A 16,035-nucleotide genomic window follows, 5' to 3' on the forward strand; every position below is an offset into this window, starting at 1 on the left:
TGTATGATATTGTGTGATGTTTTGTGTTGGTGTGTGATCTTGTGTGATGTTGTGTGTGTTGTGTGATCTTATGTGATACCGTGTGTTGTGTGTGATGTTGTGTGATTATGTGTGATCTTGTGTGATGTTGTGTGTGTTGTGTGTGATGTTATGTGATGTTGTGTGTTGGTGTGTGATCTTGTGTGATGTTGTGTGTGTTGTGTGTGATGTTGTGTGATGTTGTGTGATGTTGTGTGATGTTGTGTGATCTTGTGTGATGTTGTGTGTGTTGTGTGTGATGTTGTGTGATGTTGTGTGTTGGTGTGTGATGTTGTGTGATGTTGTGTGATCTTGTATGGTGTTGTGTGATGTTGTGTGATCTTGTGTGATGTTGTGTGTGTTGTGTGTGATGTTGTATGATGTTGTGTGTGTTGTTGTTTGATGTTGTGTGATGTTGTGTGATTTTGTGTGATGTTGTGTGATCTTGTATGATTTTGTGTGTGTTGTTGTTTGATGTTGTGTGATGTTGTGTGATTTTGTGTGATGTTGTGTGATCTTGTGTGATCTTGTATGATGTTGTGTGTGTTGTTGTTTGATGTTGTGTGATGTTGTGTGATTTTGTGTGATGTTGTGTGATCTTGTGTGATCTTGTATGATGTTGTGTGTGTTGTGTGTGATGTTGTGTGATCTTGTGTGTTGTTGTTTGATGTTGTGTGATGTTGTGTGATTTTGTGTGATGTTGTGTGATCTTGTGTGATCTTGTATGATGTTGTGTGTGTTGTGTGTGATGTTGTGTGATCTTGTGTGTGTTGTGTGTGATGTTGTGTGATGTTGTGTGTGTTGTGTGTGATGTTGTGTGTGTTGTGTGTGATGTTGTGTGATGTTGTACGATGTGTGTGTTGTGTGTGATGTTGTGTGATGTTGTGTGATTTTGTGTGATGTTGTGTGATCTTGTGTGATGTTGTGTGTGTTGTGTGTGATGTTGTGTGATGTTGTGTGATCTTGTGTGTTGTTGTGTGATCTTGTATGATGTTGTGTGTGTTGTGTGTGATGTTGTGTGTGTTGTGTGTGATGTTGTGTGATGTTGTACGATGTGTGTGTTGTGTGATGTTGTGTGATGTTGTGTGATGTTGTGTGATGTTGTGTGATCTTGTGTGATGTTGTGTGTGTTGTGTGTGATGTTGTGTGATGTTGTGTGTTGGTGTGTGATGTTGTGTGATGTTGTGTGATCTTGTATGGTGTTGTGTGATGTTGTGTGATCTTGTGTGATGTTGTGTGTGTTGTGTGTGATGTTGTATGATGTTGTGTGTGTTGTTGTTTGATGTTGTGTGATGTTGTGTGATTTTGTGTGATGTTGTGTGATCTTGTGTGATCTTGTATGATGTTGTGTGTGTTGTTGTTTGATGTTGTGTGATGTTGTGTGATTTTGTGTGATGTTGTGTGATCTTGTGTGATCTTGTATGATGTTGTGTGTGTTGTGTGTGATGTTGTGTGATCTTGTGTGTTGTTGTTTGATGTTGTGTGATGTTGTGTGATTTTGTGTGATGTTGTGTGATCTTGTGTGATCTTGTATGATGTTGTGTGTGTTGTGTGTGATGTTGTGTGATCTTGTGTGTGTTGTGTGTGATGTTGTGTGATGTTGTGTGTGTTGTGTGTGATGTTGTGTGTGTTGTGTGTGATGTTGTGTGATGTTGTACGATGTGTGTGTTGTGTGTGATGTTGTGTGATGTTGTGTGATTTTGTGTGATGTTGTGTGATCTTGTGTGATGTTGTGTGTGTTGTGTGTGATGTTGTGTGATCTTGTGTGATCTTGTGTGTTGTTGTGTGATGTTGTGTGATGTTGTGTGATTTTGTGTGATGTTGTGTGATCTTGTATGATGTTGTGTGTGTTGTGTGTGATGTTGTGTGATGTTGTACGATGTGTGTGTTGTGTGTGATGTTGTGTGATGTTGTGTGATCTTGTATGATGTTGTGTGTGTTGTGTGTGATGTTGTGTGTGTTGTGTGTGATGTTGTGTGATGTTGTACGATGTGTGTGTTGTGTGTGATGTTGTGTGATGTTGTACGATGTGTGTGTTGTGTGTGATGTTGTGTGATGTTGTGGCTCTTTCTCCTGCTCAGACTGAGGGCTGGACTCTGTGACAGATGCACCGTAACACAGGAAGTAGCAAAAAGGAAACAGCAGGAATTTGAAGCCTCACAAATCCAGAGCCTCCAGCACATCTCTCTTCTAGGTACTGATGTTTCTGATTCATCTCCTACGACCAGAAATGAACCCGTTAGTCTCTGTCATTGTGAGCATGAATGTGCTGCTATGGTTGTGTCTGTTGCAGCTGGAGAAATGACAAACCTGAAGAAGGAGAACCTGAAACTTAAAGACGAGAACCGGACCTTACGAGCAGCACTTGGGTGATTTACATTATAATTCATCTGGAATAAGATTTAGAGTTGGAGCTGTCACTCATGGCAAAACACAAGCAACATCAGCTGATTCATCTAAACAAACAGAGAATCATCATAAAAATATTAATATTTCAAATGAAGCATAACAACTGGAAGTGGAAATTATTTCATTTAAGCACTGTAGTAAAGTTTTCTTCTGTATCATTTTGATCCATTGTGTGTGTGTGTGTGTGTGTGTGTGTGTGTGTGTGTGTGTGTGTGTGTGTGTGTGTGTGTGTGTGTGTGTGTGTGTGTGTGTGTGTGTGTGTGTGTGTGTGTGTGTGTGTGTAGCAAAGGGCTCAGCGACAACTCCTCCAGCAACACTTTAGACGTTAAACAAAACCCTGACCTTTCACCGTCCTCTGGAGTCGTGGCCCTCATCAGTTCAGCAGCTTGTCAGACCAGCAACAGGCCAGTAGATGGCGACGTTGGAGTGAAGACTGAGGGAGACCACAAAGACGGTGAGGCCATTGGGGGGGACGCATTTGTAAACTTACAAAAATTTGCCTTTTAAGAGGTCCATCCATCCATTTTCATCCGCTTATCCAGCGTCGGGTTGCGGGGGCAGTAGCCTAAGGCGAGAGGCCCAGACTTCCCTCTCCCCAGCCACTTGGGCCAGCTCCTCCGGGGGAATCCCAAGGTGTTCTCTGGCCAGGTGAGAGACATAGTCCCTCCACCTTGTCCTGGGTCTACCTTTAGGTCTCCTCCCGGTTGGACGTGCCCAGAAAACCTCACCAGGGAGGCATCCTGGAGGCATCCTGACCAGATGCCCGAGCCACCTCAACTGGCTCCTAACCCTGACCCCTCCCGGATGTCCGAGCTTCTCACCCTATCTCTAAGGGAGAGCCCAGCCACTCTTCGGAGAAAACTCATTTTGGCCGCTTGTATCTGCGATCTCGTTCTTTCGGTGACTACCCAAAGCTCATGACCATAGGTGAGGGTAGGAACGTAGATCCACCGGTAAATCGAGAGCTTCACCTTCTGACTCAGCTCTCTCTTCACCACGACAGACCGGTACAACACCCGCATCACTGCAGATGCAGCACCAATCCACCTATCGATCTCACGCTCCAGCTTTCCCTCACTCGTGAACAAGACCCCGAGATACTTAAACTCCTCCACTTGGGGCAGGACCTCATCCCTGACCCGGAGAAGGCTTTCTACCCTTTTCAGGATCAAGACCATGGTCTCAGATTTAGAGGAGCTGATTCTCATCCCAGCTGCTTCACACTCGGCTGCGAACCGCTCCAGAGAAAGCTGAAGATCACGTTCTGATGAAGCCAACAGGACCACATCATCTGCAAAACGCAGAGATCTGATCCTCAGGCCACCAAAACGGATGCCCTCCACACCTTGGCTGCTCCTAGGAATCCTGTCCATAAAGGTTATGAAGAGAATCGGTGACAAATGTGTAGCATAGGCAAATCAATGAGTTGTATTTGTTATGACCAGGAAGATGTATTGTTCTATGTAAATATAAAATATTAACCTGCGAGGTCTTTATTGTAATTATCAGAAGATTATAGGTTTTAATTCAGAAGATCTAGGTTCTTTGCTTTTTCAGTGATCAACCACACTTCGTGTTATTTCAAGAAAGAGTCAGGTTTATAAAAGTGAGAATTTATTTTACAGACAATTAAAACATGACTAATTAACTAAGCATTTACTGTGAGTGGATGTAACTAAACGTGATGAAGGAACCTGTGTGTGAATGCGATGTCATTCAGAGTCAAAATAAGCTGAGTTCTGGTGAAAAGAATTTGGTTTGCTCTAATCTATAAAGCTGTTATCATCCGAAGAACATCAGACACAATCGCGGATTGGATCCACATCACGCGTGTGAACGGGACTCGCGAGTGAAAATATACATGGCGAGAGGTCATTTGTGCACTGAGAGGGAGCAAACTGTGTCTGTGAGCGCACAAGGATGTGCACAAGTGACAAACCTGCGTACGCGCGTTGCCAACGAGCACATGGCAGAGGAAAACGTGCGCGCGGCAGCCTCTCTGCGCCCTCGGTTTCTGACTCCGCTCGCTCGGCTGTTAAGGGGTTTTGGCAACTCCGGGGGCGTGGCCTGTGGCAGATCTTCTCTGTCCTCTGATTGGTTAGTTTTTCCCGCACTTTACCCTCTACCTCATTGGCCCATTGGCTTCCTGTCGGACCAAAATGATGGGAGCTATATCTATATAAAAAAATCTGAAATTCAGTGGTTGTTGTCATTGCTCAGCTGGTTGAGCAGGTGACTCTTCCCCCGGAGGATCCAGGTTCGAGTCCGGGCAAAGAAAATAGAGTAGATGTCATGTTATTTTTTCCTAATTCCTGTGATATTATTTTACAGTTGTGACCGTTCAACTGTCATTAAACGTCCCAATGTTTGCTGGGCAGTGTTTTAAAAAGTGCACTTAAGCTAGATGGTTTTAACCATAAAAAATTACATTTTTTGTGATACTGGAAAAATACATATGGAAATAAAACTACTGATTGAAAACTTTATGACTGTGGTTGTACAATATATGAGTCACTAATACACTGCAAAGGCCCTTAGAGTGGGGCTTCCAGAGAGAGAGAGAGAGAGAGAGAGAGAGAGAGAGAGAGAGAGAGAGAGAGAGAGAGAGAGAGAGAGAATTTGTATTCTGTCAAAGTTGTAATATTACTTCAGCCACTCTTGAGAGGAGACTCCAGGTAAAAATAGACTTGTGGGTGTAGGTATGTTCAAGTTAAAAAAGTTCTTGCCTCATTAATGTATTGTTTATTTTTTTCAGCATTTAATTGACAAATTATCCTTTCAAATAATTAATTGATGAGTTACATAATTGTCCATTTAGAATTGTTGAATGGACTGAGTCAAGTTTGGTGCACTTTATATATTTCAAAACATGGTTTTTTTAATGGTGCATATAAATAATTTAAATGTTAATTTAATGAAATATTTCCCTTATTCTTATATTCACATTGCTCTTCCTGAATCTGAGGTTCAACAATCCGACGGACCCTCCTCTCCAGAACCCTGAATAGACCTTACTAGGAAGGCTCAGGAGTGTGATCCCCCTGTAGTTGGAACACACGCTGCAGTCCCCCTTTTTAAATAAGGGGACCACCACCCCGGTCTGCCAGTCCAGTGGGACTGCCCCCAATGTCCACGCGATATTGCAGAGCCGCATCAGCCAACACAGCCCCACAACATCCAGAGCCTTAAGGACTTCCGGGCAGATCTCATCCACCCCTGGAGCCTTGCCACAGAGGAGCTTTTTAACCACCTCAGTGACCTCCGCACCAGAGATTTGAGAGGCTAACCCAAAGTCCCCAGACTCTGCTTCTTCACTAAAAGAAGTGTCGGTGGGATTGAGGAGGTCTTCAAAGTATTCTGCCCACCGATCGACAACGTCCTGAGTAGAGGTCAGCAGCACACCGTCCCCACTCTAGATAGTGTTGGTAGCGCACTGCTGGGGTGTAGAACGTGTTTAACAGGGCCAGCCCAGTAATGATCTTGGACCAAAATAAAGGGGGCAGAAAGTCAAATAAAGAGGGCAGAAGGAAATGTTTTTCCAGACTTCAAGAAAAATTAAATGCCAAATCCCCCCTGCAAAGTGTGTCACTGAGAGTTTAAAACAAAAATTATTCTTGTGCAAATATTGGTGTACTCACCTTTAATACTAGTTATTAAAATGCAGCAGTTGCTGGATTGGTGTAGTTCTAAGTGGAGTGCATCAAATAAAACAATATTAACATAAAGGTGAGACGTGTCATAATCCCCCCCCCACCCACCCACCCACCCCATCCCCCCACCACCACCACAGCTGGGAAAATTCCTAGGGGAAACACTGGGACTCTTTCTTCAGCTTGACAGCATCCCTAACCGCCAATGTCCACCAGCAGGTTTGGGGGTTGCCACCACGACAGGCACAGACGATCCTGTGACCACAGCTCCGGTTGGCCGCCTCTACAATGGAGGCACGGAACAGGGTCCATTCAGACTCAATGTCCCGCGCCTCTCCCGGAACATTTTGGAAGTTCAGTCGGAGGTGGGAATTGAAGCTCCTTCTGACAGGAGACTCTGACAGACGTTCCCAGCAGACCCTCGCGATACGTTTGGGCCTGCCTGGTCTGACCAGCATCCTCCCCCACCATCTGAGCCAACTCACCACCAGGTAGTGGTTAGTTAACAGCTCCGCCCCTCTCTTCACCCGAGTGTCCAAGACATGCGGCCACAGGTCAGATGAAACAACAACAAAGTCGATGATCGAGCTGCGGCCTAAGGTATCCTGGTGCCAAGAGCACATATGGACACCTTTATGTCTGAACATGGTGTTCATTATGGACAATCCATGACTGGCACAGAAGTCCAATAACAAAACACCACTCGAATTCAGATTGGGGGGGGGCATTCCTCCCAACCACACCTCTCCAGGTCTCACTGTCGTTGCTCACGTGAGTGTTAAAGTCCCCCAGCAGAACGAGGGAGTCACCGGAAGGAGCTCTTTCCAGCACCCCCTCCAAGGTCTCCAAAAAGGGTGGGTAGTCTGAACTGTAGTTTGGTGCATAAGCACAGACCACAGTCAGAACCCGTCCCCCCACACGTAGGCGGAGGGAGGCTACCCTCTCATTCACCGGGGTAAACCCCAATGTACAAGCACCAAGATGGGGGGCAACTAGTATGCCCACCCCTGCTCGGTGCCTCTCAGTGGGAGCAACTCCAGAGTGGTAGAAAGTCCAACCCCTCTCAAGGAAATTGGTTCCAGAGCCAGAGCCATGCGTTGAGGTGAGTCCAACTATATCTAGTCGGAACCTCTCAACCTCACACACCAACTCAGGCTCCTCCCCCACCAGAGAGGTGACATTCCATGTGCCAAGAGCCAGCTTCTGTAGCCAAGGATCAGACCGCCAAGGTCCCTGCCCTCGACTACCACCCGTCACACACCGCACCCGACCCCTTTGGCCCCTCCCACGAGTGGTGAGCCCATGGGAAGGGGGACCCACGTTTCCTCTTCGCCCGGCTGGGCTCCATGGGTGAAAGCCTGGCCACCAGGCGCTCGCCAACGTGCCCCACCTCCAGGCCTGGCTCAAGAGGGGGGCCCCGGTGACCCACGTCCGGGCGAGAGAACATGGTTTCCATTTATATAATTCATCATAAGAGGTCTTTGGGCTGCTCTTTGTCTGATCCCTCACCTAGGACCTGTTTGCCATGGGTAACCCTACCAGAGGCACAAAGCCTCAGACAACTTAGCTCCTAGGATTATTGAGACACGCAAACCCCTCCACCACGGTAAGGTGGCAGCCCATGGAGATGTCCTTCACTGAAAACCAAAAATGTAATGATTATTTCTGATTCTAACGGGCCACTCTGAGTGCTTAATGCAGGCTGAACATGAAATAGTCTCCTACACATATCTCCTGCTTTAGCTTCTGATAGAAAACAGACGGTGAAACTCTAGGATTAGAGAAGCCTGACAGATCTACGTCACACTGTCACTAACATTCATGTGCTCACCCATCTGGACTCACGACGGGGAAGCTGTTGTTGGTTTAGCATCCAGGGTTAGGGTTAGGATGTGTTAGGGTTATGATAGGGTTAGGTCTCAGCTAGTAGAAGCCAATTGATAGCATAAGCAACTCCACCACACAGCAGAACTCCTCCAGGCTTGTGTTATTGGTGGAGGTAAAACATCAACATTGCAGAGCAAACTGAGTCTGTGGTGCACTGTAAAAAATGAAATGTTGATTTAACCTGACCAAGCTATGTCAACTGGTTCCACTAAATCCAACAGCTTACACGTAAAGAGTAAAATAATAATTTATTATAACACTATGTGATATTCTTAGAAGTTGAAGTTGATGAGAAGTTTAATGAGAAATTAAAATCAATAGTACAATATAATATAACAAAGAAACATTTGCAGGTTTACAAGCAAACACACAACTTACACAATGCTAAGAATGGGCGCAGGCAGAAGCATAAGCTTATAAGCCCAGCCCCCCAAACCAGTGGCGGTTCTACATCAAATTACTCCCCGGGCGAGGCCCCCTTTGAGCGACCCCCCTCCCGCCCCCCCACCACCACCACACCACCCCACCTGCACGAACACACGCATGTTTTCTACAAACAGGCATGTTTTATTAGAACGACTATTGAACATTCATTTTTCTAAGTTGCACATATTTACATTAATTACTATGAAGTTGTCAGAATGTAAAGCACTATACATTATATACTGTATCAAAATATATAGAATTAAATATACAAAAACAAACAATAACTAAATATTAAGAATATATGAACATAATAGATAATAAATATTCTAAATAGCAAAAATATTTCACACATAACAAACTAAAGATAATCACTACAGCATTGCACTTAGAACAGAAAACACAAACTAAAATTAAAACCTAACCTTGATGCAAAGTCATCAATAATGTCATCACATGAAATCTGCTCCCCTACTGAGTGATTGATACTAATCAGAGCCAGGTGAGTGAGCCGCCCCTGAAACATAGGTGACCTCAGGTATGACTTGGTCAAGTTTTGAAAAGCTCCTCTCAGCTTGAGCCACAGTGACTGGCAGAGCAGTCCAAAAGTTGGGGTAGATCTCTAATAGATCTCATGATCCATAATATTTTAGAATTGCCTCTGAAATTGTAATTTAAACTGACATAAAAAAACTGTAGACTACCAAAAATGCCAACTTTTACAGAACAAATCATGTAAAAATAATGAGTGCAGCCATCTGCAATAAATAAACAGGATAGTTAGTGGTGACTGGGGAGTTTTCTTCTGCTTGTAGAATTGTTTTATTTATTATTATGTGAACATGACCAACATGTGTTTGTTGTTGTTCAGGCAGGCCACAGGCTGCAGCGAGCATTTAACAAATCCTAGTTTGAATCAGTAAAAAACGATTCAAGGACTTTTTTCGAACCATTTGAATATTCGTTTCAATATTTCAGCCCTATTAGCTCTGTTAGCAATTAGTTGACCGCATTTAACCGTTAAACATGCATCATGCAACATGCATCATGAGAGCATACCTTTATCTTTCTCTTCTTTTTTTCTTTTTTTTTTTCCTGAATGGGGCAACTGGTGGTTTTAGCCTTTTTATGTTCATCTCTTCTGTTTGGCTCCTGACTCAGTAAGTTTCCTTTAGTCAGGACTAAACTATTTGACCTTGATGGGGGGGTGACCACAAAATCGTTTTGTTTTTCCTTTTTTTATTCGGCCATTTCACACAATTCAGAGAAACCTGAAAGAATGAGAGGCCTGTGTTTATGATATTATGAATGAAATGTGGAAGAACGTTAAGATGTGATTGACTTTAGCCATGTTGATACAGTTGATTCAGCCCCTGCACGCTCATTTCATTTGGGAAAGTCGCAGAGGTGAATTCCCCCGCCGCACCCCTCCCCTTCCTGTTCTTCATATACACACGGAGCACGTGAACGTTCTCAGTCAGCAGGAGCGCCTGCAGCTGCAGGGGGCGCCAACTTGCTGTTTCCAATCCAGACACTGTCATATGACAGATAATTGAAAACCTCGGTGCGGCGCAGATTTCCTTTTTTTTTTTTTTTTTTTACTCAGCGCTTGTGCGCCCCTTTTGTGTCATGAAAAAATGCCGCCCCGGGCAATTGCCCTGTCTGCCCGTGCCTAAAACCGCTACTGCCCCAAACCCTTTGAACTTAAACAAAATTTTAGAATAGCGTACCGATTCCATAATTTTTACATCATGTTTGAAATGTATGGGAATATATTGAAATCCCCATTCTAGCTTTATAAAAAAAAAAAAGACCTTTAATGTTTTATGCATTTTTTCATTGACTTGATTCATAATATTTAATCACATTTGATTTAAACATACCCTTAAACTTTACCATTGTTGAACAATCTTTTTGCTCCTGGTCTAATTTATTCCACACATCAACCCCAACACAAGAAATACAAAGTTGTTTCATTTTAGTTCTTACTTTAGGCTTTCTAAACATTTTATACCCTCTGAGATCATAAACACTCTCTCTGATCTGGAACAGATCCTGAATTTGTTTTGGCATCAAATTATACATCACTTTATACATAAACTGTGCAGTTCTTAATGTAACTAATTCTCTTAGCTTTAATACTTTTAAATGAATAAAAAGTAAATGTGTATGCTCTCTACAAGCTGCTTTATTTACAAGTCGGATTGCTCTCTTTTGAATTATAAACAAAGGCTTTAAGTGGGTTTCATAGGTGTTTCCCCACACTTCAACACAATACATGAAATAAGGCAGAAATAAGGAACAATACAAAAGATATAAAGCTTTTTCATCTAAAAATTCTTTAACTTTATAGAGAACTGCCAATGATTTCGATAACTTTGCTTTAATTGAGTCAATATGCGGTTTCCAACTTAACTTTTTTTCTATGGTTACGCCAAGAAATTTTATTTCATTCGCTCTTTCAATTTCTGTATTAATCATTTTGAGATTTGTATCCACTGTAATTGCTCTATTAGTAAATATGATAAATTTTGTTTTATTTAAATTTAAAGTTAATTTATTTAAGTTAAACCAACACTTTAATGCATTTAATTCTTTCTCAACCTTGTCCATTAATGTTATTAAATCTTTCCCAAAACTTAGAACATTAGTATCATCTGCAAATAGTATGAAATGCAATGTTTTAGAAACTAAACATATGTCATTAATATAAAGAATAAACAACAAGGGACCCAACACTGACCCCTGTGGGATACCGGTGGTCACTGTCAGTAGCTGTGAATCAGTGTTGTTAATGTGGACATATTCTTTAACGTGTTCTAATTAAGTGTACAGGTATATTTCTCTTTGCATCTAAGCAACTAGGTTTAGTGAAAACAGCTGACACAGCTTGGAAAAGTCCATTCAACATTTCTATTTTAGACTGTAGAGTCATGTTGCTGTCAGCCAATCAGAGGACAGAAGTCCAAACATCAGTAAACAGGACTCCAAATCCTGCCGTATTAAGCTCTCCTCTAATGTGGCATTCATCTGAGATAGGTGCAGTGGAGTAACCCCAAGCCAGAACCGGATACCTGCGATGTCAGAGGAACTGAGACACAACAGTCCCCATTTTCTAGGTCCAAACGCCTTCTGTTGTCCGTGACTTCAAATGGTGATTTTCTTTTATGGACTCTGGTAGTTTGTCCTGAAGCTGCGGAGGTAGCAGCCGGTTGTTTCTCCTTCTCTGATGTTAATGAGCAGAGAACTTCTCACCAGCGGTGTTCTGGTGCTGAATACGTGTGTGATGAGTGGAGGACCCAGGGGTGTGCAGCGGTTCGGTGAGACGGATAACCGGAAGGTCTGTTAGTCCGGTTTGGGTCTGAAGTGTGTTGTTGGTGGAGGTTCTAGATAAGCCTCCCTGGCTTTTGCCTCCTCCAGCGCTGTGATCCTCATGATTTTATACTGTTTGTTGGATCATATTTTTTCTATTGTGCAGATAAAGAAAATATTTTTTCATTTAGCTTTTTCATCTCTACGATCTAATTGTAGCTCTATGATGTTAGAACGTTGTTAAGAGGCATAGAATAACTGTTTCAGCTCATTTTCCGCTGCAGCTTTAAGTTTGTTGTTTTGTTTCAACAGAAACTGAACTGAGATCATTCAGAGGCTCAAACAAAAGCCGTTTTGTAAGTTTCATCAGTACATGTTCATGTTTGTTCAAATGTAAATGAAGTCATTTTTATTATTAGCAGAAGCTAGCCATTAGCATTAGCAGCTCTGCCTCACAGCAGAACCCCTCCAGACTTGTAAATATAAAATATCAATGGTGCAGAGCACATAGTCAGTGGTAGAGTCATGTTGCTGTTAGCCAATCAGAGGAGAGATATCTACATTTCAGGACCCTAACCCCCCCTATCAGGACCCTAACCCCAAAATTCCACTACCTCCGCTCCACTCCGGCACGAACTCCGCAGCAAAATCGGTCCCATTGTAGTCGATCAGAGCTGTTCCACTACTGCAGCCGTGTGGCGCCACCCGCCGTTCCTCCATCCGGCAAAAATAGGATCGATTCTATTTTTTGCCGGACGCCGGAGCGCCTCCGCAGTCAATGGACAGAAATCACAACCGCCCAACAGGAAAGGGAGCGAGCACAACTTCCGTTATTTCATAATAAATCGATAAACAAAAAGTGTTTTTTGTTTCATATGCACAGGTTTAACAACTTTTAACAACTATCAATGGCGGCTGAACTTTAAATGCACAAAAGTAAGCCATGAATACAGTTTCCACTATCAAAGTAGTCACCCTTTGTTGATCCAAACACTGCTGATCTCTCAAATGGTAAATGGCCTGTCTTTGATATAGCACGTTCTAGAGTCCTGGAACCCCCCAAGACGCTTTACAACACAACCAGTCATTCACACATTCACACACTGATGGTGATGAGCTACGATGTAGCCACAGCTGCCCTGGGGCGCACTGAAAGAGGCGAGGCTGCCGAGCACTGGCGCCACCGGTCCCTCTGACCACCACCAGCAGGCAAGGTGGGTTAAGTGTCTTGCCCAAGGGCACAACAGCAGTGACAGACTGAGCGGGGCTCGAACCTGCAACCTTCCGATTACGGGGCGAGCACTTAACAGCTCATGTCGATGCTTCTCCCACACAACGGGTGTTTGGATCTAACTTCCGCGTTTATTGCTCGGACTGTATCGCAAGATCTTGAAAATCCTGTGCATGCCTGTTTGCGCACCTCAGGTCTCCGCACCGGAGCGGAGCCGTTGTAGAGCGGGTACCAGTAAAAATTGAGTTCGGAAGCGAGCGGCTGCGGAAGGCGGGGGCGGAGCGGAGCGTAGGTAGTGTAATTTTGGGGTAACCCCCCCCCCATCAGTACCCGAACCCTAACCCCCTCCAACTGAATTCTACATCCTGAAGTAGGTGGATCTGAAGCTACAGGTTTCAGAGGAGAGTACTAATGCTGTTAAAACCATAGAGCCAAACACATTTGGACCTTTTATTATTACTGATGACACCGTTGACTTTATTCGTTTGTTTAATGGGTTAAAAAGTGTATCCAGTGTCTTACTTTTACCATTTCCCATAAAGGAGGTGTACAAGCCACAGCCAGCTGCAGCGATGCCTTCGTGGAAGATGGACCATGGTGTGAGACATGCTGGAGAGCGGAGGTAAGACATCACCACAGACAACGCTCAGTGATGAGCTCTGAGACCATCTATTTAAACATCCCATAATAATCATGGACTGTTCTGCTTCTGAGCACGGCACAGGAGACAATAGCATCAACTGACTGAGAACAGCTCAGAGTTCTAGAACAAATTCAATCATTTTGTCTTCCCTCCTTGGTGGTTTTGCTGACTTCTCTGTCTTTCTGAAGCCTTGAAGGGTTTGACCAACATTCGTCCATTCCCATCCAAGCTCCCATGAAGAACCCCTCTTCCTCACCGGAGGTGAAACCAAGCAGAACTGTGGTCCATGCACCAATCCCCCGTCATCCTAAGCCAATCCCGAGCAGCCCCCTCTCCCTCCCCTGGCCCCTTTCTGAATCTTCGGACTGGGTCAGTGTAGCTGCAGCGGGAAGCAACCCCGCCTTCCAGACTTCCAGACTCCATCTGCCACGTTTTCCCAACCTGATTCCACCCATCTCACCAGCCAGCATCAGGAAGCACAGCTTTGGCTCTGCGTGGCAGAAACCTACGCCCCATCACCCCCCTGCTAAAGAGCCAACGGTTGTGTTCAAACTGAGGAGGGTACCAGAGAACCCAGAAAGTGACAGTAAACCTCCAGAAAAAAAAGAAATTCCACTTCCAAAGCCTGACAGAGTCTCCAGGGAAGGTTCTAAAGACAGCTGCGATGGGCCTCTGGATCTTTCAGATCGAGGGAAATCCAAATCCAACCAAAGTTTAAATGATGACGCCCCTGTTGCCATGCACAGCGAGGTGGGAACACAGAGAAGCCCCATGAACACACCTGTATCCTCGCCTTCAGTCGTTATCCTCCCCTTGACCTCCTGTGCAACATCAGCCAAGAATCCAGAGCTGGAAGCCGCCGGCGATCAGAACAAAGAGGTTAAGTCTACGTCTCTGGGAGGAGGTGCAGCAGAGAAACACATCGTAATGACTTGTTTTCTAACTGCAGGTCAAAGATCAGGAGCAGAAAGGAGAAGAAGCTGCTAAAACAGACCAAAGCAATGGAAAAAAGATTCCTGTTCTCACTCTGTCCCTGCGTCCAGGTAAAAAAAAGCTCTGAAAGTTGGGTAGCTCAGATGAAAGCCGTAAAAACGTCGTTCCTTAGGGAGCGTCTAACCAGAGTAAGGTTAGGTTGGTTATTAACCCCCAAGGGGGAAATGGAGTTGCCATGGACACAAAAACAACAACAAACAGACAAAACACTAAATCACATTCACTGGACTCTGCTGTAAACCACAACCATGATAACATCACCCAGTATAAGGTCACATAAGGTTGCTAGAACGCGCTGCAGCAGCAAGAGAAGAGCTTCTAAAACGTTGAGAGGAACAACGGAGCGTTAACATTCGTCCACTGATAGAGACCCTTAAAACACGGTGGAGGTCCTCCAGAGAGGTCTACTCATCATCCTTTTGTAAATGAGTCCAAGCTTTCCCAAGCACTGATTCTGTTGTTGTCCTCAGCAGTGAGGCTCCGCCCCCACCCAACACACCAGCCACAAGCCTCTGATGAACACATACCAGAGCCTCCTACTTGTGTCAACGGGTCGCAGCTTACTGAGAAGGAGCTATCTGGACAGGACCTTTTTAACAGCATCACCGTTCACCCCTACATGTTTAGATGTGCCCACACTTTCCAGAGGTTGGCCGTTAACCCTCTGGAGGAGGGCTTTACAGTTGGAACAGTTACAGCCTACCTACCTGGTTTCTCCACACTCGTGTTTCATGAGCATTTTTAACTCAGAAGTTCCCCTGAAGGACTTAGTTGTTCGTCCTTTTTAGTGATGTGTCGGTCGCGAACGAACCGGCTCTAAGAGCCGGCTCTTTGAAGTGAACGACGGGAGCCGGCTCGTCATTGGGAGCCATCCCCTCCCCCCCTCCCCCCTCCCCCCCTGCCTTGGTGAAAGCTACAGGCGATTGGTCAGCATGTGTAACTGCGTGTCCAGACTGTCCACACACAGAGCAGTAGGGGCGGGGAGGAGGGAGGATCAGACTCAGACACACAGCAGAGCACATGTGGGAGGAGGGAGACGAGAGGGAATGAGGAGGAGGTAAAAGGCGAGCGAGAGAGAGGAGAGTGCGACGAAGACGGTGAGAAAATCAGCTCCAGCAGTAGGGAAGAGGAGATTTCTTAAAGTGTTCAGTTATTGAATCCATAGAAATGATAAATATTTGACATATTGCTTTTTTTTACATTAGTAAATTATTTTACATATAGTTTAGCATTATTTTGGTTATAAATCTACTCTACGCAACAGAAAACCTGAGGAGCCACTTGGGAGCCGAAAGAGCCGGCTCTTTTTGGTGAGCTGAGCCAAAAGAGCCGGCTCTCTAAAAAGAGCCGGAATTCCCATCACTATTCCTTTTTGTTTGATTTTTTCTTCCTAAAACCAATAATCAGCTCTTGTGTTTTGCCAACATTAAGTTGTACAACATTGGCATCACACATCTAAGAAAGGAGTG

The 16,035-nt window shown here is 44.4% G+C and overlaps 1 protein-coding gene across 1 annotated transcript in view; it reads left to right on the plus strand.

Moving 5' to 3' along the window:
• The window catches only part of rbbp8l (retinoblastoma binding protein 8-like), a 38,177-nt gene that overhangs the window by 16,287 nt on the left and 5,855 nt on the right, over positions 1-16,035 (plus strand). The window contains exons 5-11 of the mRNA XM_070545236.1: positions 2,100-2,212; positions 2,312-2,387; positions 2,712-2,881; positions 12,012-12,055; positions 13,473-13,552; positions 13,762-14,452; positions 14,523-14,616. Of these exons, the coding sequence (XP_070401337.1) occupies positions 2,100-2,212; positions 2,312-2,387; positions 2,712-2,881; positions 12,012-12,055; positions 13,473-13,552; positions 13,762-14,452; positions 14,523-14,616 (1,268 nt within the window). The remainder of the gene's footprint in view (positions 1-2,099; positions 2,213-2,311; positions 2,388-2,711; positions 2,882-12,011; positions 12,056-13,472; positions 13,553-13,761; positions 14,453-14,522; positions 14,617-16,035) is intronic.

The sequence above is a fragment of the Nothobranchius furzeri genome, chromosome 15 (assembly GCF_043380555.1).
Source record: "Nothobranchius furzeri strain GRZ-AD chromosome 15, NfurGRZ-RIMD1, whole genome shotgun sequence".
Taxonomy (NCBI): Eukaryota; Metazoa; Chordata; class Actinopteri; order Cyprinodontiformes; family Nothobranchiidae; genus Nothobranchius; species Nothobranchius furzeri.